Source organism: Biomphalaria glabrata, chromosome 1 (genome assembly GCF_947242115.1).
Source record: "Biomphalaria glabrata chromosome 1, xgBioGlab47.1, whole genome shotgun sequence".
In the NCBI taxonomy this organism is placed as follows: Eukaryota; Metazoa; Mollusca; class Gastropoda; family Planorbidae; genus Biomphalaria; species Biomphalaria glabrata.
The window spans coordinates 86354201-86375831 of record NC_074711.1 but is presented as its reverse complement, the minus strand read 5'-3'; the positions used below and the strand labels follow the sequence as shown (position 1 = coordinate 86375831).

At 35.4% G+C, this 21631-nt stretch overlaps 1 protein-coding gene across 5 annotated transcripts in view; it reads right to left on the bottom strand.

Annotated features, from left to right (window-relative positions):
* Positions 1-5423: 5423 nt before the first annotated feature.
* LOC106054273 (slit homolog 2 protein-like) overlaps positions 5424-21631 on the bottom strand; it is a 184536-nt gene continuing 168328 nt past the window's right edge. For 3 of the 5 annotated variants that reach the window (XM_056018313.1, XM_056018314.1, XM_056018312.1), the window contains exons 25-36: positions 17396-17528; positions 17178-17246; positions 16909-16980; positions 16527-16598; positions 16249-16320; positions 15975-16138; positions 15057-15273; positions 14642-14875; positions 13239-13531; positions 11701-12171; positions 10772-10981; positions 5424-9106 (exon numbers count right to left, since the gene is read on the bottom strand). In XM_056018313.1, coding sequence (XP_055874288.1) covers positions 8874-9106; positions 10772-10981; positions 11701-12171; positions 13239-13531; positions 14642-14875; positions 15057-15273; positions 15975-16138; positions 16249-16320; positions 16527-16598; positions 16909-16980; positions 17178-17246; positions 17396-17528 — 2240 coding nt within the window. In that variant the 3' untranslated portion in view covers positions 5424-8873. Of the gene's footprint in view, positions 9107-10440; positions 10522-10771; positions 10982-11700; positions 12172-13238; positions 13532-14641; positions 14876-15056; positions 15274-15974; positions 16139-16248; positions 16321-16526; positions 16599-16908; positions 16981-17177; positions 17247-17395; positions 17529-21631 lie in introns of all 5 variants that reach the window. The other 2 variants (XM_056018315.1, XM_056018316.1) reach the window with 2 other exon arrangements.

The following is a 21631-nucleotide window of genomic DNA, read 5'->3' as shown; positions in this document are numbered from 1 at the left end:
CTATAAGCATGAAAGTATCGCTATATAAAAGCCATAATTTATTTATTACAATGTTTTCTTTTAAAGAACCTTTTGAATCGATCGTGTTGCTAAGGTAGAAAGGTGAAACGACGTTGATTATATTAATAATTTACTTTCTTAAAATTTGGCAATAACGTCGTTTTTGCCACTTAAGGTGTCTTGATAGTGTAGTGGCCTATTCACAACCCTTTCACAACCTACCCATGCAACCTATGCGAACAGCCTTTCAAACCGAGGATTGGACATTACAGTCATCTTGTGTTCAAAGGAAATGAGAAATGTGCTCATCTTCGGCCACGAAGGAGGAGCTGTGTGTAAGTTTCGGACCGTATAAGTACGCCTACAGGTCCCCACAAATGCAAGGATGGATCAAGTTTCCCTGTTCAGTACGTTGTCGTGGATGATGACGTGTATGCTGTTATAACCTTGCCATGCACACCGCCATCCAAGCTAGTGCAAAAGGTGCGCACCATTAGAGACTAGACTGAGAAGGATGTTGACATTTTAGAAAGAAGATAACGAAGCCCAAGTCTAGAGCTGATGAAGATCGATGGTGTGCTCAAGTCAAGGCAGATGTTGTTCTATGTATTTGTGATGTCCCCGTGTAAATAGACATCTGTGTTCGTTGTTTCGTCTCCTCTCAAGTTTATTACATTACGTTTGCAAGTCTTTTTCATTGACTTAATCAACAGTCAGGACAAGCTTGCCGCTGGAATCGCTGCAATTTTTATAAATACATTCGGGGACTGACCTGCTGGGTTTTGGAACTAAAAGAAGTCTGTGGTTAAATTTACTTTTTTTTTTCAACTTCCCTTTGACGAGTTAGCAATCTAATTTAGAGTCCACCACAGAACGATGTCAAAATTAGTATCGCATTGAGCTAAATGTTTCGAGCAACACACATAAATTATATCCTCGTCTTGGACTTTGCAATAGATGGGCATTGCAGACTGATAAATCCACAGATGTCGCAGGACAAGCTGTTCGAAAGTTATTTGACCGTTACACATATTTTATGACATATACCCCGGGCATGCTACCCTGCCTCATAGTGGCGCCCGGGTGGAAACGATCGTAGGAGGAAACGATTAGGCTAAAGGGTAGCAAAACAAGACTCCCGTGGGGGTGCCTAAGGGGGTGCAAGAGCATCATCATTGCATTGCGCGGAGTTGTAAAAAAGCTCCCACAACCAGGCACTGTTCCACAAGGGGCCGTTACATAAATGGCGTGTCCCGCACGGTTAGCTTGGTATAGAAAAGGAAAATGGCGGGGGTCTTAGTGTACGCGGCCTCTTGCCGCGAGTCTGACCCACCTGTCAGACAGAACAGTGTACACTGTTCTCTTTCAGGCCAGTGAGAGGGAGCTCTGTTCACTTTTGCTGGCGTAGAGTTGAGCCTTCGGCTCTTGGAACTCTAACCTGACAGTTTCAAGAAGAAGAAGAAAATGACATATATTAGTATTAGTGTTTCCCAAACCTTTTTCTTTAACGGAACACTTCGCACATTCTGAGTATTTAGCGGAACACTTTGTTTATTTATTTTAGAGAGACTAATTCACGTGGTAGCCTAGTTAGGCCTAACGGAGTTTGGGAAACACTGACATATATGATACAATTGATGAAGAAGATTTACTTAATTAACTTATTTATGCATAGCTTATTTAAATGGACATATATGGCCTATATAGGTCTATATTATATAATATTTAAAAGGAAGATACAAGAGTTAACAGAAGCTGGCGTGGTTTAAATTATTTCCACAAATTTTAAAATGCTATGGATAATATTGAACTGTATATAATTAAAACATTTTAAACCCAAATTATTTTTTATGATTATCTTCTTAGAAATAGGTAGCGAATATATCCTTTTTGCCTTGGATAGAGCCTCTTTCAATGGCAGGCTCTACCATATGTATGTGTTGTCTTCCCATAGCTTTCTCTGCCTCTTCTTTCTTTATCCTGGTGCTTTAACCAGAAGAAAGGTTTTTGTCATCCCTGGAAAATAGAGAGGACTATTTCCTAGTTCGGCATCAATCTTCCATGACAGCTGAACTAGTAAGGCGGAGTGACTCCGATACAAGTGACCAGAAAAGTCTGATCTAATCAGTGACTTCAATTGGCCGCATCAATGCAAAGCTCAGCAATGTTTTTTTTTTGTAGAGTAACTAAATATTTTATAATTTGTTGCATTCGGTCCTTTTACTACAACTTTTTTTATTCGAAAGATAATTATTTTATGTTGTAACAAACTCAGACTCCACACTTGACATTAATATCCAACTAACCAGTAGGCCCATGGGCGTAGCCAGGATTTTTTTTCGGGGAGGGTTTTGGGGGGGATTCCCCCCCCCCGACCTCCCCCCCCCTCCCCCGCGGAAAAAAAATATGTGTGTGTGTGTACATAATTAATCTTTATTACATTCTGACCCTTTCGGAAGACGTTTTTTGTTTATTGTAGACTCCCCGCCCTTGCTAGCAAGGGGTCTGGGGGAGTTCGCAGCGCTCCCCCAGCGCGGGGCGAAGCCCCGCCGCCGAGCACTATTTCTGGTATTGAAAGCCAACAAAATGCATAGTCTGAGGTATCTACAGTGCATTATCTTGCTATTAAAAAGTTTTATTTCAAAAACCTAATGTGCTATTCTTACTGACTTAGACCCTCTTGCGCCTTTCGGCGCATTTTCCGGCAAGCTGTTTCCGCAACTCTTATTTTGCGTAATTCATTTTGTCGGAAAACATGTCCCGCAAAACCTCATGCGACGCTCTGTCACAACCTTACTAAGGATTCGACTCAAAGTTCGGCATATGATTTCTTTGATTTAGACCCGATCTCTATGACTGACTCCTAAAATCTGTCTTAGCCATCTTTGTTGAGACACATTTAATGATTTTCAATTTCGGTAGAAGACTATTCAACTTAATTAATGGAGCCCAAGCCACTGGTAGAAATTTGTAACCTTTCTTGACTACGCTCTTGGAATTACATGCCTGTATTTCGCTTTAGATTTTATATCGAATAGGAAAGTTTTTTCGTCAAATCATCTGTTGAGGGGTTTTAAACTAAAAAATCTCTGTTTTTTTTTTGTTTGTTTTGTTTTTAATTCAAAACCCCATTTAGCTACGATCATAGAATTCGGTGACTGTAGTTTGCTTTAAAATAATATTGAAGAGAGAGGTTTTCAACTCTAAACGCTCTGTAGGGGAATTTTAAACTCAAAACCATCTGGAGGGGTTTTAAACTTTAAAGAAAAAGCCATCTGGAGGAGGGGATTTAAACTCAAAACCTCTTTGGCTACGCTCATAGATTTTATAGTGTGTAATTTGCTTTTTTTTATATTGAAGAGATAATTTTTAGCTTCAAACCCCAACTGGAAAGGGGGGGGGGTTAAACTCAAAACCCCTTTGGCTACGCTCATAGAATTTTGAGTGTGTAATTTGCTTTTTTATACTGAAGATGGAGTTTATCGTAAATTTTGGATGGGGTTTTAAAATCAAAATCTTTCTCAACTGTGTTGTTGGAATTTGTGGATTGTTGTTTGCATTTTTTTTGTTTTGTTTTATAGAAGAGGGGGATTTAACTGCAAAAACCTCTGGTAGGGGGTTTAAAATTCAAAACCCCCTGTAGGGGGTTTTAAACTCAAAGCGCCCTGGTAGAGGGATTTGTATCTCAAAACCCCCTGATAGGGGTTTTTTAAATCTCAAAACCCCCTGGTAGGGGGATTTAAACTCAAAACCCCCTGGTAGAGGGTTTTCAACTCAAAACTGCCTCGGCTGTGCTGTGGTAAGTGATGCTTTAGTATTAAAATCTCACTTAAAATAAACAAAATGAAAGCAAAAAATCAGTCACTTAATTCCGCCCCCCCCCCCCTGCGGGGGGGGGATTTCATTTCGGGGGGGGGTTTGAACCCCAAGAACCCCCCCCTGGCTACGCCCATGAGTAGGCCTATTATGACTGCTATCCAGAGGTTAAACGCTTCATCGTCAGTCTCAAAGCCATTAATAAAGTGATAATTCCTTATTATAGTTTTATGCTTAGAAATAAATTCTAATACTAAGAAGCAAGAAAGGATAATTTAGTTTTTCATTAATTTTTCAAGTAGGAAATTATCCAATTAAAAAAAAATAAAGCAAGTTTTCCGCTAAATTTTCAGACTATGAGAAGTGTTCCGTTTCAGAAGTTTGGGAACACGAAGTGGTGTAATGAATGTGAGACAATTTTATTTAAAAAAAAAAAAGATAAGAACAAATAGGCCAAATTTTAAATGTTAATAGTCTCTGTGCTAACTTTATTGCTATAGATCTTCAGAAATGATTATTGCATGCCATTGCCCTGGAGAACAAGATATGAACTCATGAACGAGATATGAAATCAGGACCACAGTAAATCAGGCAGCCATTAAGTTTACTTTCCATCTGGTACAGATTAGAAAAGGCAACTATATATTGGGCTGAATGCTCTGTGTGATTTTTTAGTGTGTTTCGACATTAATAGCAGTGATATGATAGCCTGTCTTTATTACTTATAAAGATATTTATGAAAAAAAAAAAAAAGATTTTAAAGACATACCCACAGCACCACCATATACAGTAGTTAAATTTGAATAATATACACCAGGTTCATGGGAATTTAAAATTTAGGTAATATTATATTATTTACATGAGATTTAATAATAATCATATATAAAGCTATATTATAGTTTAAGAGGTCTAATATATTGTCTCGATATTCATATTGCGCTTCATCCTATGTTGTATTGTTATATTATAGACATTTCTTCAAAAAAGATATTTAGGCCTACATATTACACATACTCTAGTTCATGTATATAGTCTTACATGTTAATTAGAAACTTAAACTCTGCTAGATCATTGATTTTATTTACTGTTTCATGTAACATTTCCCATTCTTTTATCTTTTGTCATTTTAGCTGTCGTGTTTGTATTGTTATTACAGCGCCTTGAGCCTACATTTTGTTTGTTAACAGCATTATGCATAAAATTATTATTATTATTATTCAATGGCACTAGGGACGAATTGCGAGTTTATCTTTGTGTCATTCTGAATAGTTTATAATTGAAGTTGTTTTTGTATCAGTTCAGTGTTTTATGCATTAAATTATAGCTTTATATAGTGCTACTTTCATGCTTATAGCATGCTCAGAGCACTAAGGTCCAATCTCATTTGTGAGACTAGTGGGAGGATGAGGGTGAATCACTTTTTCCTTATGAGTCTTCTGTTTTAAAGTGTCTCAATGTTTAGTAAGTTTGAATTAAAATTTCTGTATAACTATGTACAATTAATCTGATGCATCCCAGAATTTCTATAAGTATATTCATTTTAATAACATCAAAAACACTAAGTAATAAATGAAATCATTTGAATTGAAAAGACATTCTCCACAAAGTTTTGTTTAAATTGTATATTGTAATAATAATAAATGATTCAATGAGTGAAATACAATCATTCTGACTAATTCAGTAGGACAGAGTTCAAATCTTAATTAGATAAATATCAACTTAATAGTTCTAAAGTAGCATATTAAATAGAAATTATCTTTCTGGGTTTTTTTTTTTTGGTCACAAGCAAGTGGTACAAGGAAATTAAAAATGTTAAAAAATGTTTCATTTGTGGGTTTTGGTATTTAGCAGTAAGCTATACAATTCTAAATAATAAATTAGAATTTTATTCAGGAAATCAATATAAATACATTACACTACATTGAGAATGATTTGTAAAACAAACTTTGAGGGAAGTAAAGAGAACAGAGCCAGATTTAACTCACACTCAAGTTTCAATGACATCACATATATCTGTATATTTACAGATATTCTCAGTCTAGATCAATGCAAAAATAAATATAGGACAATAACAATCTATAATACATTACTAAATTACACCAAAAAAATTAAATGTGTACAAGGCATGAACAGACATGTACAACCCACAATGTTCTATGCACACATTTCATTAGCATGTAAACAGATCAAAATGGACATCATACAAACAATTCATTTCCATTAAATGCATTTTGTTCATGGTTTAGCCAATGGAAACTAGCACAGCTAAAAATTTAATCAACAATAAAAATATTTGACTTTTAATCAATGATCAAGAAAAACTTTTAGCTGTGCAAACTTTTCTCTAAATGTCCATCGCAAAAAAGAAATTGAATAACAAGTCTTCTAAAACTCAGTTGACTCATTTCTGAGTCACTTTTTTTCAGAGAAATACTAATGAAATGTACAAAATAATATTTAAAAAAAATTATTTAAATAACAATAATGTTATTTATGGCAAAATTTTTCTATCTTTTTTTTTTTACAACAAACTAGTTTAGAGTACAGGAGTTATACCCACAACATAAGCTATGATTTTTTTTTTACAAGAAACTAGTTTATAGTAAAGGAGTTATGCCCACAACATAAGCTATGATTAATAAGTCTTGCCACTAGCCATGCTCACTTAATGTTTTGGCTGACACTGCTCTGGCCTTGGAGATTCTCACAAATTAATATAGTGTTAACATATAGTTTTATACCATATGTAGCTTTTTAAATCAGTTTTTGTAATGAATAAATTCCCATACTTTCTTAAATATAGGCAAAGTTATTGATTAAAGCATATTGATTATAGCATATCATAACTAACTTTATTCCAAAGTGCTCCATAAAGTGTATTAGCTAAATTTAAAACAATATTAAGACACTTTTTTAACCATTATATAGTAAATTATGAAACATTCAGACCATAGACAAAAAAAAATATTATTACAGTATTATATATTTTGTATATACTCAAGTAAGAAAACTAATAAAACAAGCTACTTTCAATTTACTAACCATAAATTCTGTCACAATCAAATCTTAAAGCTTCAAAGAAACACAGCACTGCAGCAACGGCATTAGCCATGTAAAAAATGTGTGTATTCAGCAGGCCACAGATATGTATACATACATAATCTATTTCAACAAATACATTTAGAACACATAAATATATAGTGTACAAAAGTCGGTACAATCCTATGTACAATAGCAACAGAAGTATGAGACCAATATTTATATATATATATAATTTATGTATATAAACAAGTATATCTCTCACATAATGGTCTCGAGATATTTTTAGGACAAAGCAAATAAAACATTGAAACTTCATTTCTAAATCAGTCTCACATCTTGCATTAAATAATCTTGAACAGATTGTGGCTGATTAAAGTTAGAACTAGGTGTATTTCATTAGTTAATTATTTAAATGTACGTTGTTAAGCTTCCTTGTTATACTTTGATAGGATCATAAGGCAGGTACATTATTTAAGGCTTTGATTCTCATTTTCTGATAGTTCATAATTATACTGTGGGCTGACATTGGTTGGATGCCCACAATGAACAATTTTTTTTTTTCCTTTTTAGATTTTATCAATTATTTGATATCCATAGCAATAAATTTGGCATAAAATGTTTGATCAGACATTCTTCATATATAAATCCTTGACATATTGAAAAGAAAAATAAATAAGAAGATTTTGGCTTATTTCAATAGTACCTGTTACTACATGTTGGCACATGCACTAGACGTTACTGCAACATTTTCTGATTGTCAAAGTGTTTTCAAGTTTCTAAAGGCTAAAAGTCTGACAAATCTATCAATAAAAAATACTTTTATACAATTATACAAACAATAAATGCTGTCGATTGACGGAGAAAAACTTTGGTTCATACAACATGTAGGTATGAGGTAGCAATCTACTTTGACGTAGCAGAAAATACTTTTCTAGAAGTGAAATGGAGATATTTGAGCTATACATACAAGTTACTAATATTTATTTGATATTTTTTAGCATTGGCAATAACATTGCAACAAATGTTTAGCATACTGTGTGCCAATCACTTAAGACCATGAGTAATCTTTTAAATTAAAGACTTTGAAATAAGTCTAGAAATGAAATGAAGATATTTGAGCTATACATATAAGTTACTAATATTTATTATATCTTTTTTAGCATTAGCAATAACATTGAAACTAAAGTTCAGCATACTGTGTGTTAATAACATATGACCTTGAGTAATCTTTTAAATTAAAGTTAAAGACTTCACAATAAGTCCTCTAGGTTTGAATCAAACTGCAATGATTTTTAAATAAGTCATTATCAATGATTCTTCAAAACAATATTTTAAGAAAACCATATTTGTGTTCAATTACAAATTTAAAAATTAACAGTCACAAATAGTCTTATAGAAATGAAATAAAGCCATTTGTATATAAAGAAACTACAAAGTCAAACAGTAATGTTATGGTTAAGGCAAAGTCGTGCTGTCATTGGTCTTTATCCTTTGGTAGGAAGGCTTAGTATTAACATGCCAAATTTTTGTCATAATCAAGCAATTTATTTTATTAGCTTTAAACTAAGCAGACTTAACAATAATGTGAGATTGCAAGCTTAACTAGCAGTTCGAATTTCTGCTAATTAAGTTTTCAAATAAAAAAAACAACAGACTATAGAGTAAATTATAAAGTCTTTGACCATAGTGTGAATCATAAATTAATAAACCGTAAGGAATAAATCACATGAAATCATCGCTTTCTGTTCTGACGTTGTGAGTCTCCATTAAAAGATCTACACATTTCGTTATGAATTTCTTCTCCATATTGCTTGTCTTTAACCAAATAACAACTGTACAGTTATTCTTAGAGCAATGGAGCGAGTATTCCATCTTACATTCAAAATCATGAAGCTTAAACTCACAGGTATGAGTTTGCTAATCCATCATCACCATCCTAACAATTTCTAAATATTTTTTTTTTTCAAATGTTTCTTGCTTGAAAAGCTAAGGAACATTTTCATTAAAAAAAACCTTCAGTCACATTTCTTGCAAGCACATTTACGAATGATCGGCAGATCATAAATAAAGCTGCTTTTATCCTCACAGGTCAAGCGTACTTTTCGGTTCTTAATTTTTTTGGGATTGCAACAGAATCCCGTGTTGCAGATGCCCTCGCAGCGTCGAAACTTAATGCGGGTAGATGATTTGCACTTTGTAACGGGGTCAATAAATATATCTTTGAATACAGTTGTCTTACAAGATGGCACTGAGGAAAACAAAAAGGTGAAAGGTCATTACATCAATCATTGTTTATTTAGCACTAAAAGATATTTGGTCAACACTTACTGATCTTAACTTTAGGCTTCAATTTTTGAATCAGTTCAAATATTTGAACTCTCTAAAAAAAGCATTTTAATTTTCTTCTTTTAAAAATTTCGACCAAAGTTGAGTTGGATAAAAAAACAAACAAACACCCCCCCCCCCAAAAAAAAAAAAAATGTATTCTCTTGTTTGTAAGCTCTAAAAAGACTTTATTGCTGAAAATTATAATTTAATCCAGCAGGAGCAAGTAAAGTAAAGATAGGGTTACCAGACATTCAGCTACAGGAGTACATGCCCTCATTTTGTAAAATGTTTGATATGTTTCGAATGTTCCTTCAAAGTTGAAGGAAATTACTTCCTAGTCCAAACCTCCTACAGGACGACAGGGGATGGGAGTGGGCAGGGTTTGAACCCGGGACCATTAATAAGTCCAAATGACAGTCCAGCATGCAAAATGCACAACCATCCTGCTTTTACTCTTAATGAGATTTAGTAATTGAATTCAATCTTTTATGGCTTCTTATGAAAACACCTAAACTAATAAACTTCCTCGTAATTGATGTATTGTCATGTATACAACATCTGAAGAAATGGGGCATTGATGTGACTTTCTTTTTTTGACTTGTGCTGCAACTTGAAATCAGGACATTATAAAAGCCTGTTGCTCAACACAAGAAAGAAACACACTGTCGAGGCACAGTGAACAAAAGAAATAGACTTTTGTCTCAGTGAGAGATATACTTCTCACAAATTACAATCTAAAGAGAATATAGATGAATATTTGCACAGCTGATGAGCTACAGTAAAAAAAGTTACTTTATTTGACAAATGTTACTTCTTTTAGTAGTTGAACGGCTTTTGATGAATCGACATATTTCATCAATTAAAGTGAAAGTTTAGCTTAATAGACTATTTTGACTTTTTTTTGTTCTCCCTTGGTAATACAATATTCTGGCAACCCTAGGCAAAGATGGCTTGAAGGTTATGTGGTATACACTTCAAGCTTTTGTCCCAATGGTCCCTATGTTTGAACCTTGCCAACCAACATCCCATGCCATTTAGCAATAGGTCTAGACTAGTACATAAATTAAAAAATCATTTCTAAAAAACTGCCAAAACTTGTAAAATAATACCAAAAAAACTGCTTTTCCATATTCAATGTATACTGTATCTTTTACTATTTTCTTAATATATAATTAAAACTAAAACAAAGGGTCCTTAATACCCTTATGTTTAGGACTAACAACATAAGTGTTTATATTCCAAGAATATATTTACCCAAAAACCAAGATTAGTGTCTAAATGTTTTACGATGTCTATGGTCTTCATCATATGCTTGTCTCTTTACGCCTAATTGTACTGTGGGGTGAAAAAAATAAAAAATACCTTAGAGGTTTGAATATAAAGGTTTTTATATGGAACAAAATTTATAAAAAAGAGTTTGAAAAATATATAGGTATTCAGCAATTAGTATAATAAAAAGATTAGGGCTTTCAGAAAGGATGTTAAATGATTACAATTAGTAGCCTCTAAGGATTAAGTATTAGAAAATCACCACACAGTACAAAATGCGGTTTTCAAAGCAGGAATGAAATGTTAGAAGATCTACCTCTATCGCAATATGTTCCAGAGTAGCCTCGATTGCACTTGCATCTGTAGCCAGGTTTGCGCCGCCTCGGCTTGCATTGTCCATGCTCACAGAGATGGTTGAGGCAAGGGTTCTGGCTCACTGTTTCACACCCAGGTATGACCTTGAAACGTTCGTTGGAAGTGAGCAAGTCCACCTGTTTATTGTTGATGACTACTTTATGAAAGCAGCCTAGGAAAACAGAGGAAAGTAATGCAAATGTATTTCAAATATCGTTATTGTAAGCAAATAACTTTCCAGTTTTAATTCCTTCACAGGGACCGATTCCTAAATTTAGTTCTTACTAGCCACCATTCAAGTTTACACTTGTCCTTTTGAGACTACGGTACTACAAACTACTAAGCTTCAACCAGTCAAAATAATAACCAGCTGAATATACCATTTAAAAATGCGAAATAATGAGCAAAGGACTTAAAAATGTTTTATTTTAAAATGGGTTTTTAACTAAGCTTATTTCTTAGAGATCCAGAAGTAGCTTACATTCAACAGGATAAACACAGTAAAACTTAGCTCCCAGCTGTAATTGTTATTTTTTTCTCCATGTCTATTCTAGAAAAGCTTATTTGTTAGTTTTAAATGTTTCATATGCTCTTTCAGAATTGAAGATGATTTATTCAAAGCCCAAACAGATGGCGGGAAATGGCAGAGAGCAGGATTTGAACCTGGGACCATTGAAATTGCAGTCCAGAGCTCATTTTACATGACCAGGCAGCCATTCGAACATTATTATGCTTTTAACTCTGTAGGGAATAACTGAATAAACAAACATTTTGAGCATAGTCATTCCTTACTCTTAGCCTAAATAATGAAAGAAAAAAAACCCTTAACATAATTGTTTTCAAATGCTATTTGTGACAAATATTCTATTAAAATGGAAAGCAAGTTATTACCTATAAAACTGCTGCTATCTTTAATATGCCATTTCTTAAAGGCTTGAGCATTGAGTGCACTTGGCAGACCACCAATGTACAGTGGATCCTGCAGGTCAAGGTGTGTTCTTGAGCCTTCGTTGGTGACCGTCCGTGAAACATTACTGCTGTCAATGCTCATGGTGAAGTTTTTCTGAAAGATGATCATGGTGACCTGGTGGGTAAGACCATCATCTACCCTTTCATAACTGTACATAGTGGAGCCTGGGTAGTTGCCAATGTCAAAGCTGACCTTGATGCGACCTCTGAACAGTTCAACAGACACATGCTGCTGCTCACCAGCATAGAGCAGGATTCCATTGTGGCTTTTAGTTGAGAATACGATGGTTATGTTGGTTTCCATTCTGAAATCTATTTTCATCAGTTTTACGTAAGAATCCTTCTCTTTAAAAGTGAGGCTGGAGAGCTTTTCACATTTTTTACCTTCAAAACCTGTAAAAAATTTTTTGAGATTACAAAAATCTATTTCTATTGATAAAAACCATGATGGAAGATAATATTGAAATAAAATATTGCTAAAATTAAATTTAGCAATTTCTTTCAACAAAGTAGTATAAGTTTACCGATATTTAATATTATAAATGTTACTAAAGGATGAAAAATTTTTTTTATTAAAATTTATAAACACTTTAAAAATATGTTCAAAGCCATATGAGAATATTATTTAAAATGAAATACTTTTATTTAAGAGAAGCCTTCATATGGAGATAACAATGTTACAAATCATACCTTCAAATTTTTTTACCCTAATTTGAATATGGCCTACTTTATGTAAAATTTTTCCTTGTCTAATGACATAACAAATCATGCAAGTTAATACGCACAATGAGAGATAAGATAATTAGAATTATTTTAATGGGGTGAATAGACATTTAAAAGTATCTATGTAACATTTTGTTAAAAAAAAATAAAATTCTAAGTTTTTATTAATTGAAAAAAATGGCAGCTAGTCGTAATGAAACTCAAAACATGGTATTAATATGTTCTTTATGAAACTTAAAAAAAACAACAACTACATCAAACAACATTGATAGGTAACTGGATAGGTTCACTGAAGCATTAGTTAGACTCCCTAAAGTAATTCAGGACATTTGCATTTGTATTACCATATACATTCTTAGTGGATTAAGATACCATATGGGTTATTTTTTATAAAAGAGGAAATACTTAAGTTATGGAAAAGGCTTATAAACTTGACATTGTAAGAAAAACCTTTTTTTTTTTTTTAGACCAACAAAGAGAATTAAATTTTAATCATTTATTTATTTTTTAAAATCTTTTCAGGTAATTTTTAAGAAATCAATAAACTCCAAATAATCTAAAAAAGGAAATCTAAAAAAAAAACCCCAATTTATTTGATGTAGACTACATCATAAATTCAAAGGGGAAATTTAGACTGGATATCAAACCAATAATTTATACTGTATTTCATAAGTACAATGTGATAGTAGCCAAATGTAAAAAAAATAATTTAAAATGCCGCTTTACAAAGTGTGTACCTTGAGGACATTTGCACTTATAGTCTGGGGAACCTGCCGGCTGGTAGCACATGGCATTATTCTGGCACTCGTGCAGCCGGCAGGCTGGTGCACTGTCCTGTGAACTAGGTAAGGGCACTAAGTCCAGCAGCGGTGCTATCTCACAAAAGCGACCAGAGTAGCCAGGGGAACACATGCAGGAGTACGAGTCCAGGCCGTCTACACAGGAAGCACCATTTAGACAGGCATGGGACTTACAGTCGTCAATGTTCTGTGAGCAGTTTTTACCAGTGAATCCAGGAGCACATTCACAACTGAAATTTGAGAGAAAGCATTATTATATGATTATCAACACTTTCATGTCACAACTGACACAGACATTACATTTTGCCTATCAAAACTTTCATGTCATTAAAGAACTTTCAAAATATTTAGACATTTGTAGGAAAAGTAAAAAAATAAGAGAAATATGCTATATAAATAAAAGCTGTATTCTAGCTTTAAGTAAGACCCAATTTATGTTATTTGGTTTTATTAATAAAACAAAACCTAAGACAATACTCAACAAAATTTAACAAAATTTAATAAAATACTCTGAAAGACACAAAGATAAAGGCACATTCCTCGTCCCATATGCTAGGACAAATTTGTACAAATACTCCTTCTTCCCTAGTGCTATTAGAGCATGGAATGGGTTGCCTGAGCTAGCCAGGAAAACCAGTGACTTAGCAGAATTTAAGTCATTGGTTAATATGCATGACTAAATGCATGACGCGTAGGACGTAATCATCTTCTTTTTTGAATTAACGTCTGTATTATATAAGATAAGACAAAGGCAAATTTTGTGTTCCGTATGCTAGGACAAATTTTTACAAATACTCCTTCCCTGGTAGAGCAAGGAATGGATTGCCTGAATCAGCCAGGAAAGCCAAAAACTTGGCAGAGTTTGAGTCATTGTTTAACATGCATGACTAGATTGAAGTAGGGACACACCAAGGATGTAATCTTTTTCGAAGCAACATTTTTATTGTATAAGACAAGAATAAGCTATTTACTTTAGTAATATTTATGAGGAGAGAAAATATATAGTTGATTATTTACTTTCTCCTCACAAATAGAATAAAACATGCAATCTATTGGCAACTTAAAGAAAAAACAACATTGTTGATAAGAGGCGAAAGCTATTTAGCTTAGCTTCATTAATGTCTTATAATAGCTATCATGAGATTTTGAAAATTCTGTTTGGGCCAATCACAACAATTTTTTTTTTGTTAATTTGTTTAAAGACTCTAGTAAACATAAAATTTATTTATAGCTGCTGAGACAGGAGGAGAGTAACAGAATATGTTATTCAATCAATGAAATGCTTTTACAAAGACAATTATGATTAAACTACAATGCCTATAAGAAACTAATTTATTGACCTGTATCCAGCTGTTTTAGCTACACATGTTGCTCCATTAACACAGTAGTTGTAGCCCTCTTTACAAAATGGTATTGTATGTTCACACCATTTCCCAGTGTAGCCTTCCTTGCATCGGCAGGAATAGGACTCAATCTCATCTACACATGTGGCATTATGTTGACACCTGTTACTGACACAGTCATCAATATTTGTCTCACACCTGTCTCCCTCAAATCCTTTGAGGCACTGACATCTTCAAGGAAGAAAAGAAATTGTGGTATAAAAAAAATACTGTCACTTTTTAAAAAAAAATTAAGCCTAGAAATAACTTTGCAGTTTACACAAGAAAACAAGACTGCATGTATGTTTCTCATATTGTTATGGTCAATAAAAAAAAAACAGCCAATATTCCACAAAACTTTTTAGCAATCTACCTGAATCTTCCATGGTCTAAAACTTGACATTTGCCTCCATTGTGACATGGGTTTCCAAAGCAGGCATCAATCTTCTGATCACAATCATCTCCATGGAAACCAGGGGCACATGCACAGCTGAAACTTTTGAACTCGACTGTTGTACATTTCCCACTATTCTTGCAGGGATTAGTAAGACAAACATCACACTTTTGAGCAATAATTGGGTCAGGGTCACCTGGGGAAATGTTTAGATTATTTATAAAAAACTAAATTGAAGATTCGAGTTGTCCAACAATTTTTTTTTTCACGTTTTGGATGTCCCTTCAGATTTCTAGTCCAAACCTTCCACAGAAGGATAGGGAATGGCAGGAATGCTTGAAACCAGGACAATCAAGACTACTGATAATTATTACAGCAGTGTAGACTTGTGGATGTACTAAAATACCAAACTAGGATTAGAACTCAAGATATTTGACTGTATCACTTTTCAGCCATAGCAAGCTTGTATAAAATTTAGCTAGCAGGTAGTTTAAATTAAAATAGTTGTGTATTTATCAACAGATCTAACAAATACTTTACAAATAAAAATAATTACTTCTATGGCATAATCTAATTTTTAACACATAAATACTCTTGCCCCAACCACTATATATGTTGCCTAATATGAAAAGTAAACACAGAAAAAAGAGAGTGTCATATTTAAATATGAAAAGTCTGGCATTTAAATCTTTTGCATTACACTAGATATCTATATATGAACATTTTCTGCAAACCAGATGTTTTTGTTACATGACCTTTATCTATTTTCACATTTTAAATTAAAAAATCTATAGCATACATACATATGGCAATATTGAAATAAAGGAATTTCAATCAAAACAAACAATCAAAGAAAAAAGCTAATCTAAAGACTTTAGTAAAATAATAGTACTGTACCTTTGCATTCAAAATAAGAAGAAGGGGAGCTAAGCAGAAGTTTAGATTTCATATTTGGTGGCCCACTGCAGGAAGCTATGCCAGGTTCGATGTAATCTCGTTTAATCCAGTCTGAGAGCCATTTCAATTTACAGTCACAGAAGAGAGGATTACCACCAAGGGCTCTGGAAAAAATCAAAGAACAAAAAATCTTTAAGCATTCAAAAATTTAAAAATAAAATGTTGGTTTAAGAAATAAAAAAGGATCTCCAAAACAAGAAAACAAACTATTTACAGATGTGACAGAGACTTCAGACTGTCAAATGTTCCGTAGGGTATGGTAGAAATGTTATTCTCATGAAGAGATCTGAAAAAAAAGTAAAAAAACTAAAAGTTAAAAAGGCAGAATTTTTGTGCTGATTATCTTATACACTTGAATTTATGACTGAAGAATTTTTTTCATTCATGGAAATAGATTTAAATAACTATACAATAACAAGAAAATGACAAAAAAAAAAAAAAAAAAAAAAGGAAATGTTTTTAAAATAATTAGTGAGAGGTAAAATTGCTTACAAAATTCTTAAATTCTGCATATTGGCAAAACTGCTGTCTGCAATACACTGTAGGTTGTTGTAACTAAGGATTCTGTGAATAAAAAAATGTAATCTACTGTTTATATTTTGATAAATTAAATGAACTCATCACAAACTAAACATATAGCCTATAAAAATTGTACAAATAGTGCAGTATGTTACTTTTCATAAAGATATAAACGTATATAATCAAGTTAGAACAAAAGCTAGTAATTATGTTGATAATATGATACAAGAATAATAATTTTGGTTTTTATCTCAATAAAAAAGGTACCCTAATGTTCTATATTATATAGTTTAACATTGAAGTAACACTAAATGAGTTACATCAATAAATATGAATCAACATTTAAAAAACTTACAAAGTTGAGAGCTGAGTTAGATTTGAAAAAATCTTTGCAGGTAAAGTTACTATTTTGTTATAACTGATATCTCTGGAACAAAAACGATGAATGTGATATTAACATGCAATTCAAGTTTAAAAAAAAATATTTTTTTTTGTTTTTCATGCCACTTATAAATGATATGAAGGAAAATAAAAAGCAATAAAGTTATTTCTATGGAGATTACTTTTATTTAGTAAAGCTTAAAAAATAACATCTATTTAAGACTAAAAGATTTTGCTACTTACAGTCTCTTAAGGTTTATCAAAAGTCCAATATCGTAAGGAACTTTAGTGATTGCATTTTCATCTAAGTACCTAAAGATAGTTAAAATAATCTCTACTGTATTTGTCTTTTATAAAGTTGAAACATTTTTTGCAGCAAGAATATTAAAAATTGTCATTGAAGTGGCATATGTACATATTTGTTTGGTTTTATTAAATAAAAAAAAAGATTTTATCCTTACAGCTCTGTCGTGTCTGGAGGAATGTATTTTGGAATCTCTGTCAATTGTTGGTGGCTGCATCTCACAATAGTACCAGTGCATGTACACTTGGGGGGACAGTAGGCTCGGGTATCACAACTGTTTTCAACCACCACTACATTCAGATTAAAAACAAAGAATTGTGGTCCATAACAATCTAGAAGCTGGCAGTTGATAACATAAAGTTGTTTTAGTTTCAGGGAAAAAGAGTCATGCGATGGATATTTTATCTATAATTCTATAATAATATAATTCTATAATGACTATAGGTCCATAAATGTAACACTAACTTTTTATGCGCTTTAGTCTACAGTTTAGTGCTTTCACTTTTAGCTCAGGAACTACTGACTAACTACTATTTTTGCCAGACTAGAACAATAAGTTTATTTGACAGGGTAATTGTTCAAGTGCAGATCTTATTGTTTTCATTCTTCTCAATAAGCAACACTTTGTGTGATTGCCTGATTGAGCAGTGAGTTATTGTGTGATTTACTGTGTTTACTTGCAGTCTGTCCAATGGCTGTGTGAAGCGTCTAGTGTGGTAGCTTAACTTGTTGCCACCGCTGGCTAGCATTTGTGAAAGGGGAGCAACTTTGTAAGTCTCTCTTGCCAGTACATAGCCTCTCCACAGCAAGTCCTATGCAGTACCTCCTCGTGGTGGCAGATGGAAACTGAGGCTGCGAAGCCTCAGGCTAAACTGCAAGGGTCTCGGAGGAGGTTTGGCCCCAAGATGTGAGGCAGGCATGGCCCGTCGGCGTGCGGACACGCCCTGTTGCCCACAAACCAAACCCCTAGCTATAGGTCAATAGCCGCACTGCCTTGTGTGTGTGTCCCTGTAAGGTCTAAGGCTAAGGGAGTAAACCCTAACAGAAAATCCGGTCCTGGAGCCCCGTAGGCGGCGGGACAGTAGTAAGACTACTGCTCTCTGGCAAACTCCTGCAGCCACCTGTCCCCAAATTGTGATGGCTCGCCATCCCTTTGGACCCGGTCAGTATGGAAGAGAGGCGGGTGCTGACGTGTGGGCAGCCCAGCACTCGCAAATTTACCGCCCAGGCTTTCCCCCAGCAATGGAGAGGTCACTCCATCTCTGACAGTAATGTCTTTGAAAAAACACGGAGAGTGGTAGTTACCGGTGATAAGTTCCTAGCCGATTGGCGTAAGCTGGAACGCCAGGGGCCACTCTTGACGGTAGGAGGGGCTTTTTAGCCTCACTGGATAGCTACTGCCTGCCTTAAGCCGAGCAGCCCTCGGACAATAAAGTGCTATCCCGCCACAGCTTGCCGCACCACTGGGTGCTTGGTGCTAAGACAAAATCAAAAAGCAAGCTGCTCACCCGCACCTGCAAATAAAATGAAAAGAAAACCCTCAACATTAATGCGTTTAGCAAGCTGGAACATACGGACAATGTGTCCTGGCTTCAATACTGACCCTGAACTCGTCACCGACATGCGACAAACAGCTATCATCGACAGAGAACTCAGCAGACTAAACATTGATGTGGCCTGCCTGCAAGAAACCAGACTGGCAGACAGTGGATCTCTTACAGAAAGCAACTATACTTTCTACTGGCAAGGAAAACCAGAACAAAGCCCTAGAATACATGGCGTCGGCTTTGCAATAAAAAACAGTCTCGTCCCCTGCATTGCAATGTTTCCCATTGGCAATGAAAGAGTAGCACACATGAAATTTGCATCACCGCAAGGCAAAGTTAATATAATCTGTGCTTACTCACCAACCCTTGCTGCACCAGAAGAGGACAAAGACAGATTCTTTCAAGCTCTAGAGGACGTAATTAAAAGTATTCCAAAGTCCGAGCACCTCTATATAAATGGAGACTTTAATGCCCGTGTTGGTGATGGAAATGATGCATGGCCAAAATGCTTGGGACCTCATGGTGTTGGCAAAATAAATGACAATGGCCAAAGGCTACTTGAGTTCTGTAGCTCTCATGAACTGTGTGTAACAAATACATTCTTCTCTGGCAAGGAACGCCATAAAGTCTCTTGGCAGCACCCACGCTCAAAAAGGTGGCACCAGCTTGACCTCTGCATCACCCGAAGGATGGATCTGAAAAGTGTCATCCACACCCGTTCATACCATAGTGCGGACTGCAACTCAGACCATTCACTAGTGCTAAGCAAAATCAAACTACTTCTCAAGAAGGCTTACACTTCCACTCAACCCAGAACTAGGCGAATTAACGTCAACCATGTAGGTGACCCAAAGAAGTGTGCACTCTTTGGCGAGCTCCTGAACAGTTCAATCCCCTCGTTAAGTGATGAAGAAGACATCTCGATCAGATGGGAGAAATTAAGAGACGTAATCTACAGTTCGGCAATCACCGCCTTTGGGCCTCAAAAACACAAAAATGTAGACTGGTTTGAGGCGAATCTAGCACATATGGAACCTTGCATCGAGAAAAAACGATCTGCACACCTCGCTCACAAGACAAAGCCTAATCCAAAATCTCTGGAGGCCTTCAAAAGTGCTAATAAAGAGGCAAAACAAATGGCTAGAAAATGTGCTAACAACTTCTGGAGGGATACCTGCAACAGAATCCAAGACAGTCTCCACTCAGGAAATAGCAAAGCTCTATTTGATATCATTAAAGCGGCCCTGGGTCCAGCAGTGTCTAAGCCTGCCCCCCTTCTATCCAAATCAGGAGAAAAAATTACAGATCAAACCAAGCAGCTAGAACGATGGACAGAACACTACCTCGAAGTCTATGCCACACAGAATACAGTAGACGATGTCGCCCTGGCTTCTCTACCAGATCTTCCAGTACTGGAATGCCTAGATGAGCTTCCGAGCCTTAGTGACCTCAAAAAAGCCGTTAACTGCTTAAAAAATAGAAAATCTCCTGGGAGTGATGGTATCCCAGTGGAAGTAGTGAAAGTCAACGAATCACTCCTGCTCCCTGAACTCTATATTCTCCTCTGCCGCTGTTGGGAAACAGGTCATGTCCCACAGGACATGCGTGACGCAACTATAGTCACAATATACAAGAACAAAGGGGATCGGAGTGATTGCAACAACTATAGGGGTATCTCTCTCCTCAGTATAGTGGGCAAGATCTTTGCTAGAGTGGCACTATCCAGGCTGCAAGTGATAGCTTCTAGAGTCTACCCAGAGTCTCAGTGTGGATTCAGGAGTGGTAGGTCCACTATAGACATGATATCTTCTCTACGACTACTGCAGGAGAAATTCAGAGAGAGAGACAGACCCCTTTACATTGTTTTTGTCGATCTGACTAAAGCTTTTGACATGGTCAGCAGAAGTGGCCTTTTCAAACTCCTGAGGAAAATAGGTTGCCCTCCCAAACTACTGAAGTTAATTGAATGTTTTCACGAGGAAACTAAATGTACTGTCAAATTCAATGGAGCCCAATCAGCACCTTTTGAGGTTTGCAGTGGTGTCAAGCAGGGATGTGTGCTCGCACCTACTCTGTTTGGCATATTCTTCTCCTGTCTACTGCATTATGCGTACAGCGACATAAACGAAGGTGTGTTTCTCCATACAAGATCCTCTGGAAAACTATTTAATGTATCAAGGCTGCGGGCAAAAACCAAGGTTAGGAAGCTACTCGTCAGGGAACTCCTGTATGCTGATGATGCAGCTATTGTGGCTGATTCTGATATTCAGCTACAGTCCATGGTTGACAAACTATCTGCTGCTTGCCAGAAGTTCGGCTTAAACATCAGTCAAAGCAAGACTAAGATACTTGTCCAAAACACAAACACTGCACCTCAAGTAAGCATTAATGGCCAACCACTAGAAATTGTTGATCACTTTTGTTACCTTGGCTCCATCATATCCAACAACACTCTACTGGATAAAGACATAAACAACAGGATAGCCAAGGCAATGGCCACCATGTCACGGTTGCAGAAAAGAGTCTGGGACAACATATTGCTGACTAGCAGTACTAAAGCCCTAGTCTACCGGACCTGTGTGTTGAGCACCTTGCTGTACGGAAGTGAAACATGGTCAACCTACTCATGGCAGGAAAAAAAGCTGAATGTCTTCCACCTCCGATGCCTAAGGCGGATCTTTAAAATAAGGTGGCAAGATAAGATAACAAATGAGGAAGTGCTACATAGAGCAGGATGCCAGGACATCCGCTCTGTTATCAGCAGCAGACGCCTTGGCTGGCTTGGCCACGTTCGTAGAATGCCAGTAGGTCGACTTCCACAGGACATCCTGTATGGCGATCTAATT